Below are 25260 nucleotides of genomic sequence, written 5' to 3'. Positions count from 1 at the left end.
CTAACCTATCTTCTGATTGCTGTAAGGATCTTATTAGAAACAATTTGTCAATAACGTTCCAAAGTGGAGATTAGATTCTGCAGGCCAAGAGTAAAATATTATGATAGTCTGAGAGGGATTTAAATGAGCAAGAGATATGATTCAAATTTAAGATGCTATATTCAACATTACACAGCAAAATTATATGGGTAAACTGTCTCATTTCCATAACAAAGGCTTTCACACAGGTTTCAATTCACTATCTCTCTGACAGTCTGACATAAGCTAAAGGTAGGGGAATACTGTACTTTTGATGTTTTCTGTGGAAACGGAATACTGCACAGGAAATGACAGGCTTTGTAGGTTACATATTTGTACTGTTATATCCTTTTCCTAATAAAAATAGGATTTTTTCCCTTGCAAAGTAGATTTTTAAGCCTATTAAGTACAGTAGATTTTCATAATGTGTAAACTTCAACATCCCATACAGCCAGATATTTTTAGGGATCCTAATTTTGCAGCCCTGGTGTGTATACATAGTATAGTATGATTCTTATCCGTAGTTCCATATTCATTTTCACGCACTAAATAGGAGTTAGCAGACTCCTCTTTAGTCTAATCTATTCAGTTTGCTGTTCTCACAAGCATTGTAAATTTTAAAGTTGATTAGTGCTAATATTCAGTATTAACAGTAAACTAATTAAAATCATCCTATTGTAAAAACTGTGTGTTCATGTATATCTATGAATATGTAAATGTATGTGCAAATGTGTGTAAATGTTAGTGTATGTGTATATATACTGAATATATATATGAATATGTGTGTGTGTTATATAGAGTATATAACACACACACACGTGTTACAGACAGACCCTGCTTTCTACACATGTTAGAGCAGAGTAACTGTATCTGCCAGCCGAGAGTCTTCGGTAAGACATATTTTACTCTAGAAAAATAGGCTACAGCTTTACATTAAGAGAATGTCCTTGTTCTGCAGCTGGTTTTACTGAAATAAGTCAACAAGGAAACATTGCAGAGGGTAGATGGTGAGTTTAATGAGACCAATCTAAATTATTATTTTTTTTGCCTACCAGGTTAAATAACTGCCTGCAGATGAGTGAGCTTGACACAAGTGTGAATTATGCTTAAATCAAGTGTTCTACAATTATTTCAGGGCAGAAACTCTGCCAGAGAAAAGACGTAGTGATGTGCATGTGCACAGTTATTATCTGCACATACACATAGAGTTTTGACCCAGCAGGGATCCAGGAAAGTCTTGCTATAGCCACTCTAATGAGCAAACTACCAAGTTTTGTCTGACTGTAGGATTACTCATATATCCATACATTTTGTTAGTGTCGCAACTAACGGATGGAAAGTGGATGCTAACCCGTATTTTGGGATTGACGAGAATATTCACCAGGGACCTCCTCAAGGAGGTTTGGACTTAGCTGCGTCCAACAAGCAGGTCTCGGCCTTCAGACTTGGTTCCTTAATACAGGTGCTGGTGTACTCTAGATTGAAGCGGAGTACAATGAAGATGTACAGCATAGTCGACAAGCCGGGTCAGCACCAAACTAACAAATCGGTAACAGGGAGCAGAAAAATGCAGGTCACGGAGGATAGCCAAGGTCAAAACCATAATACCAAGCGAAGTATCAGGGAGGAGACAGAATCAGGTCACATACAAAAAAATGGTCATGAACGAGCAGTAATAAAAGCTGGGAGTAAGGTTTTGGAGCCTATACATTGGCACAGGAGTGCACCCAGAGTCTCCCTTTTATAGGAGGAGACTGAATTTGGAGCCTCCTGTGATGTCACTAGGGGGTATGCTTGGCCCTTTAAATCTTTCTGCAGGTCGGCACATACACCCCTAGAGGAAGTCTCGGCTACCTGCACTTCCAGCTGCATTGGCCCGGTGAGGAGAAGCTGGAAGCAGGACACTAGCAGCAGGTGCCGGGGACTCCCCGCCCACTGCCAATCAGGACCCCACTGCTGCCAGACCCAGTAAGTAACGTCCGGTGTTTGTCACACTGTGACAGTTAGTAAATCAGTGCAGGCTTTACGTTTAGTGGACTACGCATGCAGTTTGCATTGGTAGTAATAATATTTTTTTTTCAAGTTTTGTTTGGTATCTTAACCCCTACAATGGAAACCTACTTGGTTCCTTCTCAGCTAGAAAAGAACACCACCATAAATATTTGTGTTGCAAGTGCCTCTCCTGCTTCATAAGCAGAAACAGTGGAATCCTCAGGAAGCAAATACAAATGTGTAAAAGGTTTATAGTGTTATCTTCTAGAACACTTGTGGGCAATTAGTGCCCCCCCACCCCTGTTCTATAGTGAAGTCATAGTTTACAGTGTGCAGAACTTGTATATTATTTAAAATAAATAAATGCTATATAAGTTTATTTTAAATACAGGAGGACAGTGTATTGTGGATATGACTGCACTGTTCTTTATTCATTGGTATTTTAATATAGTACACATGTTATTTTATTTTTTAGATTTTTTGAGTTTGTGCTGGAGACATTTTCTAGGAAGACTGGTGCTTCTATTACTTTCTGGTAGTAATCAGAAAATGTTATTTGTTTTTAAGTTAAATAGCAAATGCTACTGAATTAATTGTTTCTGAGTCATTCTCATCAACCAGTGCAAGTCCATTATGTATGATTGCTAAGTATTTTCCAATGTTGCTGCTAAATATGTGTGTCCACTCAGTAAATGTTGACAGGTTTATTAAATAGCTTGTACTTTGCTTATCTAATATAACTCCAAATTGCAGTCATAATTCTAAACTGCATTAATTCTATAACTCAGTGTCTAAAATAAGGAAATAAGAACTATGCAGTAACCACAAATAAGCAAGGTTTGGCACAAGACTTCTAAACCCGTGAGATAGTCCTTTCATGAAGCTGTCAGGATATACCACCTGTTTCAGCTTTCTGCAGTATTTACAACTGCCAGAAGCAAAATAAGCATCCATCCAACTGCTAACCAAAATAAAAAGGCCTGCTTCAGCCATATGTCTTCTAAGGCTAGGAAGTCATTAGGCTATTAGTACATGTTCTACAAACCATGAAAATCTGGCAGATAATTGATTGAAATGGATATTATATTTTAACAAACATATGTCAGTAAACATTACATTAATGCTGAATTAATTAACATACATATTGTGTCACTATGGCAAAATAACCAAGTCGAGGTTATTAATTAGACTTATGTGCTATATGTGCTGTTTTTTCCAGTATGTAAAACTACGGCAAAATCAATAAAATGACAAATTTCACTTTAGCATGCTACAATTTGATATAGTTTGCTAACTTCACATGACTTTATGGGTCGATTTATTTAGTCATGAGCCCTACAATGTGCAGTTTCAACAGTGTGGAAACTTCAGCAAAGGCACATCAACTCGCTCCTATCACATCCTAATCTGGCCCCAAAGTTAGAGATTTTTGTATGCAGTCCTATGGGGTAGCAAACAAAAATACCCAAATTCAGGATGCCGTATTTATGTGCACTTACTTGCGGGGCAAGTCGGCTGATGCGGCATATATGTGCACTTAGATGCGGGGCGAGTCGGCTGATGCGGCATATATGTGCACTTACTTGCAGGGCGAGTCGGCTCATGGCCAATTGCATCAACCCTTATATATTAAAGTGAACATTTCCTACTGCAATGTTTACCAAATATATTGCTTGCTTTAGGGATTTATTTAGTGCTTTTTTATTATGTTAACTATATATATCAAAGTGTCCTCTCTTTGCCTTAGAATATCAAACAGCTGCTCAATGGATACAAGAGTATCTATAGAACAGTGTTTCCCAACCTCGGTCCTCAAGATACGCTAACAGTCCAGGTTTTAGTGATATCCATGATTGAGCACAGATGGTTAAATCAAAATAACTAAGGTATTAATTAACACACCTGTGTTCAAGTATGGCTATCCTTAAAATCTGCACTGTTAATGTGCCTTTAGGACCGTGTTTGGGAACCCCTGCTATAGAAGATTGCACTGTAGATTTGTGCTGTATCCCAGAGCATGACATTTTGCATTGTTCTGAGATCCGAACATAGGGCCTCATTCAGAGAGGTTTGCAATGTCGATTTTTATGCAGAATGAGCAACTGTTTGCTATTGCCCATGCGCCAAAGTCGCACTAAGCACACACAGAGATTGTCTTGTGATTCCACACACACAGAGGACCCATTAAAGTTGGAAACAGGTAGACAGCGTTTGGGGAAGGTAACGGGGGGGTTAGAAAAACGCAGGTGTGGTGTATCTTAACATCATTTAAACGTTGTTACATGAGGTGCGTATATTAGCCATTGCAATCTCCTACGCAGCATGAGAGCTCAATGCATGTCAGTAGAGCCATTGTATTTGAGACAGGTCAGATCTGCTGCAAGGGCTGTATGGCTGGTCGATATGCATTAATGTTACCGATATTTACTCTGATACACGATGTCAGATGCACATAAGAGGGTAGTAAGCTGTGGAACTATTAGCTTATTTTCACAGCTGCATACCGTGGAAATCGCAGTTACAATTGCATTAGCGTCCAACTCTGAATGAGGCCCTTAGCAGGAAGATCCAAACCAAAACCAAACCGCTTATCTCTAATATAAAGACATTGGGCCTGATTCAGAGATTAACTCAATGCTGATGATGAACGCAGTGGAGCGATTTTTATTTTTCAACTGCACATGTATCAAAACCGCTCTGCGCATGTGCAGCAATGGATTAGCATCGGCAGTTGCAGAGAGGATGAAGTGGGTGTATGATCTGTGGGCCTGATTCAGGTTGGATCGCAAGGCTGCATTCGCATGCAGCCAGACGATGTTTGCATTCTGCGCATGCATATAAGATGCAGTTTGCATATGCATGAAACCAGCTGCTGCGATCAGGAAGCGATCGCAGAGAGCATGCAGAGTCTTCACACAGTGATTGACAGGAAGTGACCATTTGAGGGTGGTGATGGGGGGTGGTCAGAGAAACGCAGGCATGCCTGGGCATTTAAACGCCATTACAGGGGCGTGTATAATTAAGCCCTGTGATAGCATAAGCTGGCAGAGGTCTAGATGGCGACAGAAAGTTTAGCAGTTTGTGCGGTAGGGTCAGGTCAACCACAACTGTGCGAATGGTTCCGATGTTACCGATGTTTTCACTGACTTGCGGATGCATGTCATGGGAAGTGGGCGGCTTTATACAGTGGTGGGGTCTTGATATAGAGCTGTGGTTGCCGTGCGATTGCATTCATTAGCATATTTTCACAGTGAGCTGATGCGTGCGAATGCAGCCTTGCGAACCAACCAGGACCAGGCACTGTGTCCATCTCTAAATCAGGCCCTTATTTATTAATGCAGGGTATCTGCAAATGAAGAGTTAGTCATCTTAAGGCAAACAGCTCCTTCCTGTTCTGCATAGATCAGTACTGTCAGTTTGCTGTTATTTCAAATCAATAAAAGAAGTATAAACATAATTTTTGCACAAAAATAAACTTGTCTTTTAACACCTGTAAATATAGAAATATTTGGTATGTGTTTGGTATTGTGGAGATCTGCCCTGACACTGTGGAGCTGCGCCTGTCTGAAAAAATGTAGAGTGCTCACAAAGGAGAAGGACTTATCTAAGATGAAGACATTGTGTCCTGTTTAGCAGTAAACACTGTGGTGTCACTGCTGGGTTCAACGCTGAGGAGGTAGTCCGCCTGGAGGAGATCATCGGCATTGTTAGAGTTTTCAGTAAGTAGAGTAGTGAGTAAATAAGAGATCACTGTCAGACTTTTGAATTTTGCTACAGCAACGAGTTAGTGTAGGCTTGCCGCGTCACTAGTACCAAATGCCTTAAAACAGTTCATATTAGCAGTTGAAGAGGGAGCGGAGAAGAGCTTGTGAAGAAAAGAAGAGCATCCATTACAACACAGGGGAGCAGGTACTTCTGGCAAAGAAGATGACAATGGAAAGAGAAAAAGAAGCCAATGTGCTCAAGGTAGATGCTGTGGAGCAATGGGAAAACAGCCCAGCCAATGACAAAGAGGAGCCATAGCCTGGAAGAGGACAAAAGAAGAACAAGAGAAAGCTGAAAATTGCCCACCACTCCCCAGGTATGAATAAAGGAGCATGAGAAGATGGCAGACCCAGCAAGGGCCCCCAGGCATCCTCCATCATATTTGGTTCCCATGATTGTGATGAGTGTTGTCCTGTCCACATACTTATAGGATGGTGGGCAGGGCATTTCCATCTTCTCAGTCCATCATACAAATATGAGAATGTTGTCTGTGTGGACATATTGATCCTGCCACAGACACCTCTAGTCCCCTGCCATAGGCTAATCAGCACAAATATGTTGGTGGTTCTCTCCATTGCCGCACTCTTTTTACTTGCACCAAACTCACCATACATTCAGCCCTCATATATTTGATTTGTTTTGCACCTGTGCATCCTGGTGACTGTGGGTGGAGTGCACTATATCGGGTTCTTCAAAGTTTATTTTATCTGGATCTGGTGAGTCTCCTCTTCTAAATTACTAGTGTTTGATGTCACTGTAAGCTGTAGACTTCTGCAAAAGTGTTGGACAGAATATGATGCATTCCAAAATCCAGAAAACAAATGAAACACTAGTAAGCAATTGAAATGGTGGTTGTGGGTGGTGATAGTGCATATGATAACTCTAGAAACACAGTTCCTATTGTTATTCCCAGATACAACCATAAAAATCATTCCTAAGCCTGATGTGATAAAATCATGTTTAACTATTTTTTTAAATGTCCCCTGCAGAAGATACTGGAGGAGATATCCAAGTGGTTGAATTGGTGAGCCTTACCAGGTATATGTATAAGCATGAACATGCCCCCAGCTGTACAATTCCATCATTCAACTTCTTTTTTCAAGCCCCTAGACTATTGACTTAATTGGGGAAATGGGTCTCATCTGGGAGAAATGGGTCTCATCTGCCAGCAGCCTGAGCAACCACCACAAAATGTGCGAGTCTCCTGTAAATTGTTTGAGAGTAGGCAAGTATAGATACTACTAAGTACAATATGAAACATGGATAAAGCAAGACATTCAAACCTTGGAATATGTTAAGCACAATTGTCAAACAAATCTCTCACTGCCAGTTACAGTAATAGTTACCCAACACAGCAGCAATAGGGTTTGCTTGCCAAACAACTCATGCAAAGCATTACATTAAGAGATTTACATTTACAAATCTATGTACAGTAAGTTCCTGAAAGGATGGTATGTCTGAAATTCATGGGACAAATGATTATATTGGGTAGGAAGGATTACCACCATAAGCGTACGTCAGTATTCACAATATTGAAGTCTAACAGCTGTTGTTCAACTCAGTTTATAGAGCTGCCCTCTACCAGAATAACTGAGCTGTCAAAGTGGATGTGATGAAGTGAGCCATAACTAAGACATACTGTAGGTCGGTAATCTTGTACGTTGTCCTCATTTTTTTTTTCTATACAGAATATCCAAAGCATTTCTCAAAACCAACATGCAGCATAGTGTACTAAGTATAGAGCAATCCTGGGATTGATGCAAAACTTTATCAGAAACTTTTTGCTGCCTTTAATCCCAGGATAGATTAACGTTTGTAGGGGACCATGACAACTAACTTGTGGGGGATCCCCACAAATACAATTGATATACTTGTATCTCCTACCTCCCTATACTTTGCAAATTACATGACGTAGTAGCACTTACAATACAAGTTTTAAAGCAGCTCCTAAACTGCAGCTCGATCAGCATGAAGTATTGAAAATTACTATCCACTACTAGTATATGCACTGTACGATTATTGAGTGTCATCCCAAAAATGTCAGGGAGCAGGCCATTGCCCTTAATTGTTGTGCCCCAATAGGTGCTATACAGTATGTGGAGTTCCATCTGCCCCGCTGGAAATCTGGCACTGCTTCAAGCAGAATTGGCACAGCATTAAAAAAGGTAGTGACTTTTAAACATCAAAACAATTGTGCTGAGTTTTGTTCACATTTAAAAAATCTTTGTTATTACAGTTTCGTTACAATTTCATACTTCAATAAAGTTACTGTATATTTGTCCATGTTTGTATAAAACCTGCAGTAAAATATGTATCTTTATTTATTTTGCATATAATGTCAATATCAGTTGGGGTTAAGAGAGGAAACACAAAAGAGATTCAAAAGTATAAAATGAACTTGCAGTGTACTGTTACTGTAGACACTGTACTGTATGCCAGAAAAAGGCAGGTTCTCCAGGTTTATGAAACTTACAACGGAGACTGTGAACTGATGTGGCCCAGATCCCACATTTGGCAATTGCTGATGTGACAGAGACACAGGATTTGAGAAGAGTCCATGTGAAAGGTCATTAATCAATTTGTTCTGCAAAATAGCATCTTAGCTTATTAGCATATCCTGAACGTTATGAGAATAAACAACTACCATGATGTTGTTTGAGTATGATAAGAAAGTTTTACTATAATTAAAATGCTGCAGCAAACAATGCGAGAATTACTAATTGTACTCATATGCAGGATATAACTGCAATGTTATATTAGAGAAATTTGAGTGCAATATTACAGTTAAATAATTGTACAGCTTAATACCCATGATTTGATTCACTATCTAAAATACTTGTCATTAAAGGCACAATATTTGCTTTTTGATGCCAATACATTATTACCCTCATAGGGAACAGTTACCAAAATGTAGTTGTATCCTACACTGTCCTTATCACTGTCCAACAAAGCTGAGCATAAAGTAAGGAAACAAAATTATAGATATCCCTCTAAGCAAATTTGTTGGTGCTATATTAATAATGATAATAATATTATTAATAATACTAATAACTTTACTAATAAACAATAATGCGGTTCAAAGATGGAAAAAATTTTAATACACAATTTGATTAACCTGATCAAACAACAAAATGACCAGGATTTGACTCCATGCATAATCACATTGCAGTATGACTGGACTTGATCAATAACTACAAGCCAAAACATTAATGAGGCCAATTTCCATTGTCACCTACATGTAGCCAACCATGGCACTCAGTTCAAATGCATAGATTTTCATCTTTCACATAAGATAGATAGATAGATAGATAGATAGATAGATAGATAGATAGATAGATAGATAGATAGATAGATAGATAGGAAAGCTGACTAAATTCCAATGCCGCAAGACTGAACGCTGAAGATCCCGACAGGGGCTGGTAAGTACCCTAACCCTTCCCTCTCCCCCCTAACCCAAACCCTCCCTTATGGGTGCCTAACCCTAACCTCCCCCCGGGGGTGACTAAACCTAACCCCCCTCCCCGCACCCTAAACCTAACCCTCCCAGGGTGGTGCCTAACCCTAACCTCCCCCCAGGGGTGACTAAACCTAAACCTAACCCCCCCTCCCTGCTCCCTAAACCTTACCCACCCAAGGTGGTGCCTAACCCTAAGCCCCCTGGGGGTCCCTAAACCTAATTCTCCCCCCCTCCGTGGCTAAACAATAAAACTGCCCAGCTTACCTTTGTTAGGGAAGCCTTCTGTCTAGATTCCGGCATCGGAATATAGACATACATTGGGATTTCGACGCCTGTCTTAAGTCCCTTGTCAGTATTTAGACACCGGGATTTAGTCAAATGGCTTCCCAGCCATCGGCATTTTGACTGTATCCCAAATAGTTAGATAGAGACATCAGGGGCAGAACTATGGGAGACAATGGGGGCGCCTGCCGCCAGGCTCCAGCTCTGAAGGGGCACCACCTCAATTGTCCACAACATATTCACCCCACTTAGGGATGTAATTATATATCCAGAGTGTACTGTCACGGCCGCCCAATACATGGCACCACTTCCTGGCACCTGAGAAGCCACCATACACTAGTGGAGAGATCCATGTCAGACCATCAGCTGCCGCCTACTTCTATCTATAGCCTGTCTGCATGCAAACTATTACATTACAGATTCAATGGCTGTGACGGTAGGGGGCAACAAATTATAACTTGCCTCCGGGCTTCTGGGGTGAACTTACGCTACTGAGAGACATATACTGTACATACTGTGTATACACAATGTGTGCCTTATTTAGAGGTGGATGTGAACGTACTTGCAAACATTTTTAATTATTTTCAGAGATGGGCACATAAGCAAGTTAGCAACTGTGACTACTTCCCTTGAGACCTACTGTACCAGGATGAGATGCTCCAGAAAGTTGACAGGAGGTGTGGCTTGACTGTGAGTACTAAAAATGCTAAAAATTGCCGCCATGGAGTCAATGGGCTCATTGTCACCCAGTGCGCCTACTCACACTGACACCCCTGTGGAAGGAAGCATGATGTTTTGGCCACAAAGCCATGCCCCCAGTTGTATGACATTTTGGGGCGTGACTGCACATTATGCTCACAATCTCATTATGCTGGTGTCTTGCCCAGCACTCTGAGAGCTGCGGGGCAGTCCCCAGCCTCTCCGGGTGCTGTGTGGAAGACGCAAACATGCACAAGTCATCTATCACCGTTATATCCACTATATATATTTGTCCAAAGACTCTGAAGCAAAATGGACCATTTGTTTCCAAGAGGTACCGTATAGCAAGCTGAGCCCCTATAGATGCAAATGATAATGCATTGTTACTCCACCTCACTGTCTCCCAGCCTCCCACCAATCAGCAGCTGCCAGCAGTTCTTGTGGAAAGCAGAGAAAAGAGGCGTTGCATTTGAGGCACAAACCTAGTGCTGATTGGCTGGGAGTTGCGAGCCTGAAATCGAATTGTTGGAGAAAGTAGGTGAGGGAAGAGCACACCCTACGGTAGCAGCCTCATGTGTTGTGCCTACCTCAATATGTAATAGCTACATCACGCAGCCAGGCGGCCAATCAGGAGCCAAACGTAAACAGTGTCCGCACATGGCTAGGGTGCTGGGTCCATGTGAGAGCAAAGACCACCAGTAGTACGTGAGAACAGCAGCCGGCTCTGTGTTCTGGTAGTTTTCTTGACATTTTAAGGTTAGCTACATACTGTATACCAAAGTATTTATTATGGTTTTTGTCGAATTTTTTTTTCTTAAAATTTTATGCAGTTTTGTTCCAAATTCTGCAATTTGTTGTTGATTGAAATCCGTTGTAAAAGAATCGCATTAATATCTTAATTAGTCTTTGAGATATTCAAGAGTGTTCCGGACAAAGGGACTAAGCAAATTATATATAAGGAATATGTTTTGTAATAACAACACTAGTAAACATTCTGGCTGCCTTCATCTTCCCTAATAGAGTATGAACATACTTAATTTGTGTAAAATGTGTAGTGTAATTTAAATTTTAAAACAGTTGCAAAAAAAGTCAAGTTGTGGGCCTTATTCATCTCTAAATAAGGCCCTATATGTCTACATTACAGTGAGAGTGTTAGAACAGTAATGATATAGCATTGCACATGTTGATCCTATTAGAAATGGTATCTTGTAACAAATACATATGTTAATGTAGTGATACTGTAGCTTGTCAACTGTAAATGAGTGACATTTTATTTTCATTTGTTTTGCAGCAGAGTTAAACAATTAGCCTGTTGTCATTGCAGACAGAATAATATTATCTTTATAAAGAAATATGGAGAAAAAGGCCTTGGTACATAACATAATACAAGAACATGAAATGCACTTTACAAAGTTTAAGGTAGCTTGTGAATAGCTCTTCTGCATTAAAAGGCGAGATGAAGCAGCTTAAATAATGTATTATAGTGCACTAATTGTGTAGAATGTAGTGAGGAAAATTATTTTTTTTTTATTTTCTTTTTCAAAAACAGAAATATCTTCAAATACAATAATGTATTTACCAGATACAGTTGGTAATAAGTAGAGATGTACAGTTCGGGTTTGCTAAAAACTGAACACACCTGAACCCTGGGGATCTGAGTCTCTGCTTGGATATCTTTTGGGATTCTGAGTAGATCCGAGACCCATCTTGGGTCTGCTGTAAGTTCAGAACTAGGATTTAAAAACTGAATCTTTGGTTTTAAATTGCATGTAAACAGGTCCAGATTATATGATTTTAGATGTTTTTATTAATTTTAAATGAATCCAAAACAAAAACAAAAAGGAACCAAAACACTTAAGGGTGTTTTTTTTGCCAATACCATAACATTTGAAGGTGGTTTTGCCAAAACAAAAACAGGGGTGTTCGCCCACATCTCTAGTTATAAGTAATTGTTGCAAAGTGGAAAGAACAAATGAGCATTTTGCAGTAGTTACTAATCAATTTATAAGACTGATTCCTCCTTGATAGGAGGCAAATAGGGATGGAAGAGAATGTCCTATGTAATAGCTGCAATTGTCCGTGTGTGTAAAAGAAAGAAGATAAAACAGATGTACTTCACCATTGAGCGATAGCAGCCTTCCATCAATCAACGTAGTGTGAATTTCATGTACTGTTTGTTATTTGCACAATTGTTTTGTATATTTATAATTATTTTTGGAAATAGTATATTGGTGCCTACACTCTAATTATTAGCTACACCAGGATAGTCACTGTTTCTTTGAAACCTACAACAATAGTTAAAAAATCAAAACAAGCACCAATAAGGCCTATATAGTATAGTAAGTATTGCAATCACCTTAATTGGACAAATTCCTTTAAAAAATGTGTACATTACATTTTCTTGACAAATGCATTACATGCACATGTTGTGGATGCTGTATACAAAAAAAATTATCATATTGTACCCCTGAAAAAGCAGTAGAGGTGTTTGATGTTCTATAGCGAAAGCCCTCTAGTTGGTTGATGTGGATGAGATGAAAACAACTGTTGCGGTTGCAAAAGTGATATTAAGGAAACATTTTAGCTAGTATTAAATGAACATTATATGAATATTAATATTCATTAAATATTTCATATATTACACAATAAATAGCCATGGACATCTCTTGCCTAAGGTTCAAGGGTCTACTTGCAGGAATAAGCAGTATTTGCGGAGATGACCTAAATATACACGGAGGAATCCACTAAGGAGGTCACTATTGAGAAGCCACAAGTAAGTATATTAAGATAAACAATTTGTCAAGAATAGTTAATGTATCTACACTATATGTTAGCCTTCGGATGCCCAAAATATTTTCTTGTGTACTTTAGCCCGAAATGGGGTCAAAGTTGACCCCAGGTTAAAAATTAGTTACTCTGCATTGAAATGTATGGTGAGGCTGTCTCATACATACTATAATCAATAATACGCAACATCAGTATTCTCATTCATGAAATTTAATGAAAATGAAAGACAATTCATACATTGCACAGATAATTAAAAAATGTACTTGTAATAGTTTGTAAGTGAGTGTGGATTATAATACACTAAATTCACTTGTTGCAGTCACGACATCACTTATGAATCTCTATTTTTATATGGTCCTTACAGAAAAAGAATTTGCATTCCTCACATCTGTCGGAAGTTTTTCTGTCGTTCTCCCTCGGGCACAATTTACGTCGTTCTCATTCACATCTTGTCTAGGTTGAGATACTTTACTGACATCTTCGATATTGATGTTTTTATAGCAAGTTGAATTCTCCGGTGAATCCTTTCTCCACGTGTTTATTGCTCCAATGTCAATGCAACTTATGAAATCACGAAAAGGCCATCTTACACATTTTCTGCTTTTTCCGCCAACTCTTTTTGGGTCAAAAATCTCGACATTATGCAAGGAACTTTGAAATAAATGTGTGAAATCAATTATTTGTTAGACACACCACAAGTTTATGTGATACACTGGCACGTGTCACCACTGACCATTAGAATGTGGAGAAGGCTGCAAAAAAGGGAAGATGGTAACCCCTCCTTTTACATGCTGCGCTAACTGAAAAACCTAGAGAAATAAATAATATTCACACCGATTTGACCCAAATACACAAAGTAATTTTTACAATTAATTATTAGATCTATTTTTTAGATCTAAAATAATATTAAAAAAAATAATTATCAATGATTATCTATAAATATTATTCAGTATGCATATAAAATCTATGTTTGGGGTCATTTTTGACCCCATTTTGGGTATCCGAAGGTTAAAGGAATTTGTCAATTAAGGAAATTGTAATACTTACTACTCTATAAATGGGAATATAGTTTGTTTTGTCTGATAGACACTGGGTGGCTACCAAATTATTATGACTATCATGCAATTTTATACAAAGTATCTATTCCACAGATAATGCTGACATAGGATGTCTGAATCTGTAAAAAAAAACAAAAAGGTGAAGGTCTGCAGAGACTAATGAAGTATACCACTCATCAAATAATGGGTAAATGACGCAATTTGATGGACTTGAAATCATTGTTGGTTTGAGCAATAACTAAACGGCTGCACTGGTGAATTGTTCAAGGGTAATAGTAGCTAAAATGGTTGTGAACAGCTTCCGGATGCCCTTGCAGAGTGGAGAGTTAGCAGACTTGTTCAGTCACACAGACGGACAACAGAGCATTAAATTACAGACAATCTGCATCAGGGACCAATTCAGATGGCCTCTCAATGAACAGTACACCACACATTACATGTAATTTCACTGACAACACTAATTTATTAATTTATTTGTAGCAGAGAACAGCAAATTCAAAAGTGTTCTGTGCCATCAACCACCTACAGTATCTGTCGTACACCTGATAGACCTAGCTAGATAAGACTGATAATAGGCTGAAGGTAAAATTGTAGACTTTATGATGGCAATAAAAAAATAGAACTTGGCAGATATTTGAAAAATCAGGTCATTAATGGTGGTGGCCCCAAGTTTACACTGAGGTAAATTATTGGAAGCCAGACAGCCACGATAGATGACTGACAGAGATGCAGATATGATGATAATCTAATATATTGACAGTACAGAAAGGACATTGGCAAACTTCAGCCTGAATAAACTTATCCCAGCACTACTGTGATCACCATTTGCCCAATAGGAGAGAGCCGGGGATATGTTTTCCTTTGCTATTTCTAGCAAGCATGACCCCGCTTAGACATCCCCAAGCACCTCCCACCTGCTGTCCTAATCACCTTGTCCTGCGCTGTGCTGACCAATACCCTAGTCATCTTAACAGATCTAGCTGAGCCTTTGGGGGTGCCCCATGGGCCTCATATTAAGGCCAAAGACGTGTTTGATCAGGATCAGAGGCTTCTCTACAGGGGGGCATTACCATGATAACATAGGCTACTTAGGTGGTGACAGATTGAGATTGCATATAGTCCCCATGTCATTAAGCATTAACAGTCTCTGTATCAATAAGCATGTGGCAAGATCCATGTCAGTAAGCATTATTAGACAGTCTTCATGTTATTAAGTAGTATGCAACAGACTGTATCAGTTAGCATGGTGACAGTCTATATATCGGTAGGTGGTGACAGTCTCTGTGTCAGGAAGTTGGGAGTAACATTGTGACAGTCTCTGTATCAGTGGCCTTGATTGAGATCCACATGCATATTGAGCAATTGTTAGCATTGCGTATGCGTGAAAGCCGCACTGGGCACATGCATCCATTTATATGCAATTAAGCTCGCACAGAGTGATAGGTAGTCAGCATTTGGGGGTGGTAATGGGAGTGGCTAGGAAAATGCAGGCATGTCTGAACCGTTTAAACTCTGTTTCATGGGTGTGCATAACTTAGCCATTGAGATCTCCTTTGTAGCATGAGAGCTCTTATCGTGTCAGGACAGCTACAGTGTTTGAGACAGGTCAGACTTACTCAGAAGCCGTATCAGTGAGCTCTGTGGGACTGTCTCCTCGTCTGTAAGCACTGTGTGCTACAATCTTATTGGGTGGCATGTGAGACTTCTAATGGGCGGGGGTTACAGTGTGAGAAGAAGACCTGTAAGTAGTAGTTGCGTGTGAGAAGAGCTGATGCGCAGTATATAATAGGAGAGATAGAAATGTATATGAAGTTGGTTATTTTGCTATAGTTAACTTATTTTTATTATTATGTTAAAGCTTCCAACTACAGTGAATCTGTTTGGACCACAGCCACTTAAAAGTGAAACTACTAAAGAATTACTCTCTAGCAGACAGTGAGCATCTGCAGAATCCTGGTCACCATACCCCAGAGATCTGCCTTTTCTGGACAAATATGTCATAACCAGAGTAAAAGAAGTCAGTACAGTAGGTAGTGATATGTGAGAACTTCTGGTAGACAGAGGGTGGCATGTGAGAAATCTCTGGAGATCAGGGTGTGGCATGTGAATAAAGCTGGTGGGCAGGGGTTGATTGGGAACTGAAAGTGGTCCTGGAATTTTTTATAGACATGACATGATGTATGTGGGACCAAAGTCAAATGTAGGTAGGGACCAACACAGATGTAGTTGGGATTAACAAACTGTTAACCCCACGTACAGTTCAGTACAGTAACAAGAGTATCTATGTGATTTTCTTACAGTACATTGAGCATACACGTGTTCACCACACAGTATTGTGAGCACCCACATGACACAATACAGTTCAGACAGCATTCTGATGCCTTAAAGTAAAGACCATCAAAGTGACCAGCATCCCAGTGACCACCATACAATGCTGACAGCATCCCAGTGACTGTTATTACAGTAAAGACAGCATCCCAGTGATCACCATACAGTATATACAGCATCCTCATGACTGCTATTACAGTTTAGACAGCATCCCAGTGGGGATGTAGTCGGCATCCTGGTGTGCGGGAAGACCAGCGCAGTAGACCAACACCGAAATCCCGACAGGTCGGGATCTTGATACAGTATCCCGACTGCCGGCATCTTGAAGGTAAGTATCAGGGTGTTAGGGGGTGTTTAGGGTTAGGCAGCGCGGTTAGGGTTAGGCATTAGGGGGAGGGTTAGGGTTAGGCACCAGGGTGGTCGTGTTATGGTTAGGGTGCAGGGAGGGGGAGGTCAGGTTTAGGCACTAGGGGGAGGTTAGATTTAGGCACCGTGGAGGGGGTAGGTTTATGGTGCGAGGAGGAAGAGGTTAGGTTAACTACTATACAATATAGAGCATCCTATTCACTACCATAGAGTACAACTAGTATCATATTAACTGTCATGCAATACACAGAGCATTCCAGTCACCACATATAGTAAGCTGAAGATCCCAGTGATCTCCATACAGTAAAGACCATATCCCTGTGACCACAATACAGCACAGGAAGCAGCTCAGTGACTCCTATACACTGCATCCCTGTGATACACAACATCCCAGTACTTTCAATGTAATTAAGTTTTTTTTTTATATTTGACCTATACAAGGAATTTAATTAGGGAATAAAATCGTATTAAGGGTATAGATGCCTGTTCAGTTTCTGAGCATTTTATTTTATTAAAATTATCCAGTTAAGGGGTTAGACTAATCTAGTGTACCAAGGATAGGACAAGTGTAAATGCACACTGATAGTGATGATGGCTTCTTTCACAAGCAGTAACAGAGGCAGTTGTGGACCAATTGTGCGCGACTCCGAATCAGGCTTTTACCTAATAAGCAGGAACAGGCAACACCTACCATACACATATGCGCCATATTCACATAGATTTATCAGGAACAGTCGTCCCAGCATGAAATAAAGCAAAATTATGTATACACTATTTTCTTCATGGATCTCATCTTTTATCTCTCTTTGGGCTATATTTATTAACATTATTTTTACTAAAATAAAGTGAAAAAGGGTCTTTTCACACTCTTTGCACATTATTTTAGTATCACCTATAGTTATTACAGGGCAATTTTAGTAGAATTCGTAAAATTCTACTCCAACCCTTAAGTATCACTTATTTTTGGTAAGCAGATTGCATTTCCCATAATTGTAATGGGAAATGTGATCCGACCAAAGTTACTAAAAGTAAATTGTAAAAAAATACCGGGGAAAGCCCTGTGATAATAACGCCACCTGGAGGTGGCGTTATCCAGGGTCTCCCCCGGTTACCGGGCTCCTACTCTACTCTAAAAGGCAGAGCAGAGCCCGGAGCCAGTCCCAGTGATCAGCTGTGTGGTCTGTAGGGCAAGCTGATCCCTGCTAAAAATAAGAAAATAAAAAATTTACTTACCTGACTGCATGGACCGTTGGTCGGGGCTCCGGTGATGTTCTCACTCCAGTCAGCTGGTCTCCCATGGTGCACTGCGGCCCAGTCATCAGGTGATGGGGTCCCAGTGTAGTATGGGATACCAGCTGACCGGAGGCATGGAAGACATCACCGGAGCACCGATGACTGCAGGTAAGTGCTATTAAGGGAGGGGGGGTCCACTATCATGGGGAGCGGGGCTTAACGATGACGGCGGGGCTTAGCGCCGGGGGGTAGCAGCGGCAGCCGGTCGGCACATGCGTGGGCACTTTGTCCTGGTATTTTTTGCGAAAATACCGTGTCTAGTGTGCGGAGGGGATTTGCAGGGACAGAGCTTTGTCGCAAGCTCTGTCCCTGCAAGGGATTTGTAGTAAATCCCTGTGATATTGCCTGAATTTGCAATGCGAATTCAGTTGATAATATCACACTACAATCTGCATTCAATATGCAGATTGTAGTAAATAGAGCCCTTTATCTCTATTTTATGGATCCCTTGTGTCCCGATACAACAGTTAGGTGTCACTGTTGCTATTTCTATGTACATTCCCTCAAAAAGTTTGAATTAGACTAACTAGACCAGGATGAGCAATAGATGACCCTAAGGCAGGATGTAGTCAAAAGGTCAATGATGACAATGTTGACAATCATAATGTTGACACAACAATGTCAACAGTTATGATGTCGACATTGTCAAAATGTCAATAGACAACATGTTGATATGTGAAATGTCAACATATCAGAATTTCAGTAGGAAGGTTAGGGATAATGGAGAAATACTTACCAGAACACCAGAGGATCAGAGGTCTGACCCGGAAGTGACAGTACCGCCTGGACCTGGAAGCTGCATAGGAGCCACTGCAGTAGTCCAAAGCAGGTAAGTCACTGCTGGCCCACCAGGGATGATATATTGACATTTCACCACTGTGTCTACATGATGAATGTCGACACTATGACTGCTGACATATCATACTACACCCCCTAAGACCACTCCTGTCCTTCCTGGCTTGATCTGTGATCCACAGATCCTTACTAATTTATAGTCAGATTTGTTTGTTTATAGCTTGTTATACTTATTTAAAATGCCTCCAGATATGCTATTACATGGAGGTGTCTGGGGGAAATGTACTAAGCCTTGGAGAGAGATTAAGTACCAACTAACTGTCACTTTTCAGGCTATGGAGCTCATTTTTCAATGAGTTTTATCATGCGCAATGAGTTTTAAAATGCGTTGCATATGATAATGATGCTCCAGCCAATCAGCTCCTGTCATCTGTTTGAAAAATTACACTTGTAGGCTGATTTGCTTGAGCGCCATTTATCATATGCAACAAGTTTTAAAATTCATTGCATATGATAAAACTCGATGAGAAATGGGCCCCTATGTTTTAAAAATGACAGTTAGGGGCTGATTGGTTGGTACTCTCTTATTTTATTTATTTATTATTAACAGTTTTTTATATAGCGCAGCATATTCCGTTGCACTTTACAATTTGAACATTAATGGAACAAAACTGGGTAATAACAGACAGATATATAGGTAGGAAGGCCCTGCTCGCAAGCTTACAATCTACAATCTCTTCACTATATCTCTCTCCAAGGCTTAGTACATCTCCCCCTGTCTTTTAATAAAAATATTATTTTACTTCATTCCTGAGATGGGCCATCCATGTGGCCCCTGAAGTGTTTCAGGTTGCCTATCAATGACATAGACCAGTGATTCCCAAACTTTTTTGAACGGCGGCACCTTAGAGCATCAGAATTGTTTTCACGACACCCCTAAGCCAAAAGTTTGTAATTGAGAAATTCAGTAAAAAAATTTAAAATAGTAAATTGTGCTTACCTGTCATCCTTAGGTTCAGTTATGTGGTGGTGGACAGGTTTTGTAGACATACAACATTGGCTTGCAATGTTCTTTCAATATAATACATATCTCTGGATATGAATTATTTATTATGCAAAATGTGAAATATCAATGTTACAGAATTCACTATAAATACATTTCATATTTTCTAATACACGACCCATCATGGAGAGCTGCCATAGTATACTGTAATATCCGCTGTAAAGATGTGGCTTTAATGCAGTCAATTAATTAATATTATCCTACACTATATATGGCATTACAGGTTGAGTCTCCCATATCCAAATATTCAGAAATACGGAATATTCCGAAATACAGATTTATTTAGCATGACTGAGATAGTGAAACCTTTGCTTTTTGATGGTTCAATGTACACAAATTTTGTTTAATGCACAAAATTATTAAAAATATTGTATACAATTACCTTCAGCATTTGAGTATAAGGTGTATATGAAACATAAATTAATTTAATATATGTACAGTACACAAACTTTGTTTGAGCCACAAAATTATTAAAAATATTGTATAAGATGACCTGCAGGCTGTGTGTATAAGGTATATATAATACATAAATACATTCTGTGTTTAGATGTGGGTCCCATTCCCAAGATATTTCATTATGGTATACAAATATTCCAAAATACGGAAAAATCAGATATCCAAAATACCCCTGGTCCCAAGCATATTGGATATGGGAGACTCAACCTGTATTGTATTTTACATTTGTACTTAATATAATTGTGTCATATTTTTATTATTATTATATATTATGGGATCTCTTTCAGAAATTTCTATCTTTTTACAATTAACCTGGGGACCCTGTCAATTTATGTCAAGATGTATATTCAATACATATTCTGCTACACTGATAACCTCTATTTATAAGCCACCTCATTATGTTTATATAAAGGTCCCCATTTAACAAAGAGACATAACCCCTTTAGCACTCGCTAAAGGGAATATGTCCCCCCTTCAGTATTCAACAAACAGCTGTAAGCTTATAATACCGCTGTTTGTCACTGTACCACTTATGTCATCTATAGATGGCGATAGCTAGATGGTCCCCATTGATGGCAATGAAGACCCAGCAACAGTTTTTCTGGCTTCCAGGCATTGCCGAGTTCCATTGGGTAAAAGTGTAATGCACATGCGCAGACTGGTCATGACTCATGACACAGCAGCCTGTCACTGGAGGCGAAACTCATGTTAAATACTAACGGCATATTTGTTGGTATCACTGCAATGCTAAAAGACATACAGTATGCCATGGATAATTAGCATTGTTGTTAAGTGGAGCCCATAGTTTTCTGTGTTAATAAAATAGATCAATTATTTAAATTTAGTTTTTTTAATTTTTGCAAATATTTCTAAAAAGATGACACAAGGCAGCATAATTTTAGTTGTTGACATTTGCTGGACAGTTTTTATTTTTAGAAAATGTTTAAAAGTAAATAATGTATTATTCTATTTCAACAATATATGTAACATTATGGATTTCTGTCAACAGAAAGCAACATGAGACTGTCTTGTAGTTGTTGAACTACATCTCCCAGCATGTCCTGGTGATGTACGCTCGCAGGAAGCAGCAGCTCAGCGATAACTTAGACACTCTTTGCTTATTAAACAATTCCAAGAAAAATGCATCACATGTGAAAACATTTATATTAGTGACTGCGTACAACTGTGCACAGGAATGACCTGTACTAACCGGTTACAGGAGAGAGAGCACAGTTTGGATTCCTAAACGGAGATGGTGAGTCCAATAAACATTGCTCTTATGTCACATTAGAAGATGGTCAGAGATTATCCCTAGCAGGCCTCATATTTCATGTTATTTATAGAGAGGGAATGAGATCTGCTTTTCCATTGTACATAAAAAAATATCTAACTGTAATAATTAACAAATAACGTAACTTCAGAAATGTTTTTATGAAGTCATTCCTTTGCGAACAGCATGCACAAATAATCAAATTAAAATATATTGTAAGTCCAATAGGTGTCTTTAGACAACATACAGTAAACGGTTTGGATCAATGTACTGTAACTAAAAGTGAAGAAAGTGTTTTTTTCCAAGTGTCAAATGAATATAACAACACTTTAGGTACAATAAGTTTGATCATGGAAAATCAATGGTTAAATTACCTTCAGCTGTGCTTTCTGTCATAGCGATGATTGAATATTAAGGAATCAATGGCAGTAACAGTTCATGAATCTTCAGGTGAGGAGTTGAGCAATTTAAAGTTGGGGAGATTTTTGGGGTAGGAATCTGTGTTTCGAAACTCAGTCCTTTCCTCTTTTATGCTGCCTGGAACTTCCTTAATTTCAGCATCCCCTCCTGATGGCTCCCTCAGTGCAGTGAGTTCTAGGATCAATCAAAGCGTTTCCAGAGCACTATATAAAATATTTCACAGTCCTTCCGAGGATCCCTAATATTATTAGGTACTCAACTCTAAAAAGAACTTAAAATCTGAGACAGCAAAAAAAGCAAAGGAACTGAATAGTGCCAGTCAAGGCCCTGCAGCTTGTCTCATAACTGCATTTGTAAATGGGACAGGTCTCAGAGTGTCTTGTAACATTACCCATTAATGCTCAGGTTTATTCTTAGCACACTTGCTCTTTACATTCTTCTTGGCCTTATTTGGTTGAGGGTGGGTCCCATCTGTGTGGTCCCTTAAGCACCCATGTCATTCACTCTTTCACTGCTGGAGTTATCATTTAAGCAGATCAATGGGAGTGCTAGCAACTGGTCCTCTGCAATATGTTGCAGATCCTTTTGACAGTGACTATTATATGACTTGTTTTACCATGATATTATTTTAAGCTAGAGTGTCATTTAAGTAAGGGAAGTGTGTAAAAAATACTCAGTATATGGTATAGTATTTACTCAATATTGAATCTGTCTTAAAGTGTACAAAGTTGTCTCTACTCATTTTAGACCAGATGCCTTTGAAAGATACAAGAACTGGACTTCATCATAGTGTTTTGTTTGCCTTAAGGTTGGATGTCTTGGAGTAGAAAATATGGAGTAGAAAATACTGTCTGAAGGGGCTTAAACAATATATTAAAATATAATTTCAATAGCTTTCACTGTATAATGCAAGCTCCTCTGTGCTCTAATTTACTAGTTAACAGATTACTAACTTTGCCAAGCCAATTTATTTATATTTTGCTATAACATTTTAAGCACCATGCCTATTTAGACTGTCTACTTTAAAAAACAATTCCAAACATATTCTTTCTGATTGTAGTATTTCACTTAGAGATAATATAAACTGAAATAGACCACACATTCCTGTCGTTTGTAGACTTCAAGACAGCAAAAAAAGCAGAACTTTCTACTTCAGACTGCTGTACATTACTGTAACTTTGATTTAAAAAGTGGAGATGTTGCCCACAGCAACCAATCTGATCAAACTTAATATGTATCTAGCAGCGTCTAGAAGATAATATCTAGAATCTGATTGGTTGCTATGGGCAACATCTCTACTTCTAAAAACCCACACTTTAGTAAATATACGCCAAAGTGTGTAAAAAGTTGTCATCTAAACACTAAGGACTCATGGAACCTTGAGCTTTGAGAACGTGTTAATAACAGTTAAAGTAGATATGATCAGACATAAATAAAAAAAAATTAAATTCAGTTGTGTTAATTTATTTTCTTTTAAATAGGGCATAAAAGGAAAGCTGTCACATGGCTGAACTGTGTAAGAGGGTTGTCTGTGCTCATGGAAGTGGGGCTGGGGTCCTATACAGCAGTGGCGATCAAATCTGAGCAATCTCTGTCTGCAGGAAAGTACAAGGAGTAATAAAGCAGAGATGCAATACATAGTGTACAGTATAAACACATGCTAAAGATATTATTATCTTTGCTACCTTGTGACATGGGTGAAGTATGACCTAAAAACTAAACCACAGTGAAAAATGTGTGCGATGTATGGGAGGTTTTTGTAAAACTGCATGCTTTTTGTCACCTTGATGTGCAATTTACAAACTGTGCAATTTGTTAAAAGCCTAACAGCATAACAGAGCGTATCAATCAAACATGCTACAGTATGTCTAAAACGACACTAATGATTCTTAAGGTCCCTACACGCTAGACGATATCTTGAGCGATTTGGACAATTCGGACACATTGGAACGACACATCGTTCATATAGTCCAGAGTGTTCCCGCAGGTCGCATCTTCAGATCTTTTGTACATGCAGAACGATCTGTCAATCTCGTTAACGATTCCTCTCTGATCGTGCAGTGTGTACGCACTACCAAACGATTAACGATATGTCATTCCGACCTGGCCGATGCGGGTGTCGCTTGACTGGCACTCGCTGGGCACTCCCCTCCTCCATTTTATTCCAGCATTGTGAGAGATCTGCAGCGTCACAATCAGCCAGGCCCACTTGATCATAGCAGCAGCAGCATCCAAAAGCTGAACACAGCCCATATTATTGGTAAATATTATATAATCCTGTCTCTACTGCTGGTGACACACTGCTGACTCCCAATGTGTATATGCCACTGGCCACCAATGTGTTTTATATGCCACTGACCACCAATGTGTACACTGACCCCCAATGTGTATTACATTCCACTGTAAAAGCTTGTTAAGTTTTAAACTTAAAAAAAAAATGATGTGGGGTCCCCCCATAAAAGCACAACCAGCACTGGAGTTTTCAGAGCTGTTCCTGGTTGTAAAAATATGGAGGACAAAAGAAGTAGGGGTCCCCTGTATTTTGCATAACCAGCACTGGGCTCAGTGAGCTGGTCCTGGTTTCGGAAATATGGGGACAAAAGATGTAGGGATCCCCCATATTTGCCAAAACCAGCACCAGACTCTTTTCTGTAATACCACAGCCAGGGGAACCCTTTCACTGAGTCCCCCGGCCAAAGCATTATACCTAACCACTAGTCAGCCCAGGCTGGTGATCCCTGGGGAGGATGGGACCCACCAACAAAGGGGTTCCAGGGCACCCCAAGCCTGGGCTGATAGCCCAGTGCTATCCCCGGCACCTTTCACTGGTGGGTGCCGGGTTGATTGTGTAAAGTGTGTGTAAAACATAGATGTAATAATATTGTGTTTTGCAGGACAACTACAGGTCCAAGCAAGCTTTACCCACATGCTGGTACTTGGAGTACCTCAAGTGCAGGGCAATAAGGGCCCACTGGTACCTGTAGTTCACCTGCAAAATAAATATTACAATAAAGACAAGACACACACACTGTGAAAGTAAAGTTTTATTAAAGCATACATGCGCACTCACATTCACACTCACATTCACGCATACTCACCTATAATCCCTATAGACATTCACGTCCCCTTCTCCAGTAGAATCCATGTCACCTGTACAAAAAAATTCCATAATAACCTATTCCTAGCATAGATCACATAATAACCTATTCCT

General features: G+C 39.5%; 1 protein-coding gene across 1 annotated transcript in view; it reads right to left on the bottom strand.

Moving 5' to 3' along the window:
* The window catches only part of LOC148509478 (uncharacterized), a 621587-nt gene extending 599173 nt beyond the window's left edge, over positions 1-22414 (bottom strand). The window contains exon 1 of the mRNA XM_088443077.1: positions 22004-22414. Coding sequence (XP_088299203.1) covers positions 22004-22025 — 22 coding nt within the window. The 5' untranslated portion in view covers positions 22026-22414. The remainder of the gene's footprint in view (positions 1-22003) is intronic.
* Between the last annotated feature and the right edge of the window lie 2846 nt (positions 22415-25260).

Source organism: Taudactylus pleione, unplaced genomic scaffold (assembly GCF_031769625.1).
Source record: "Taudactylus pleione unplaced genomic scaffold, aTauple2 ptg000326l, whole genome shotgun sequence".
Lineage (NCBI taxonomy): Eukaryota > Metazoa > Chordata > Amphibia > Anura > Myobatrachidae > Taudactylus > Taudactylus pleione.
This window is presented reverse-complemented; position numbering and strand designations above follow the sequence as displayed.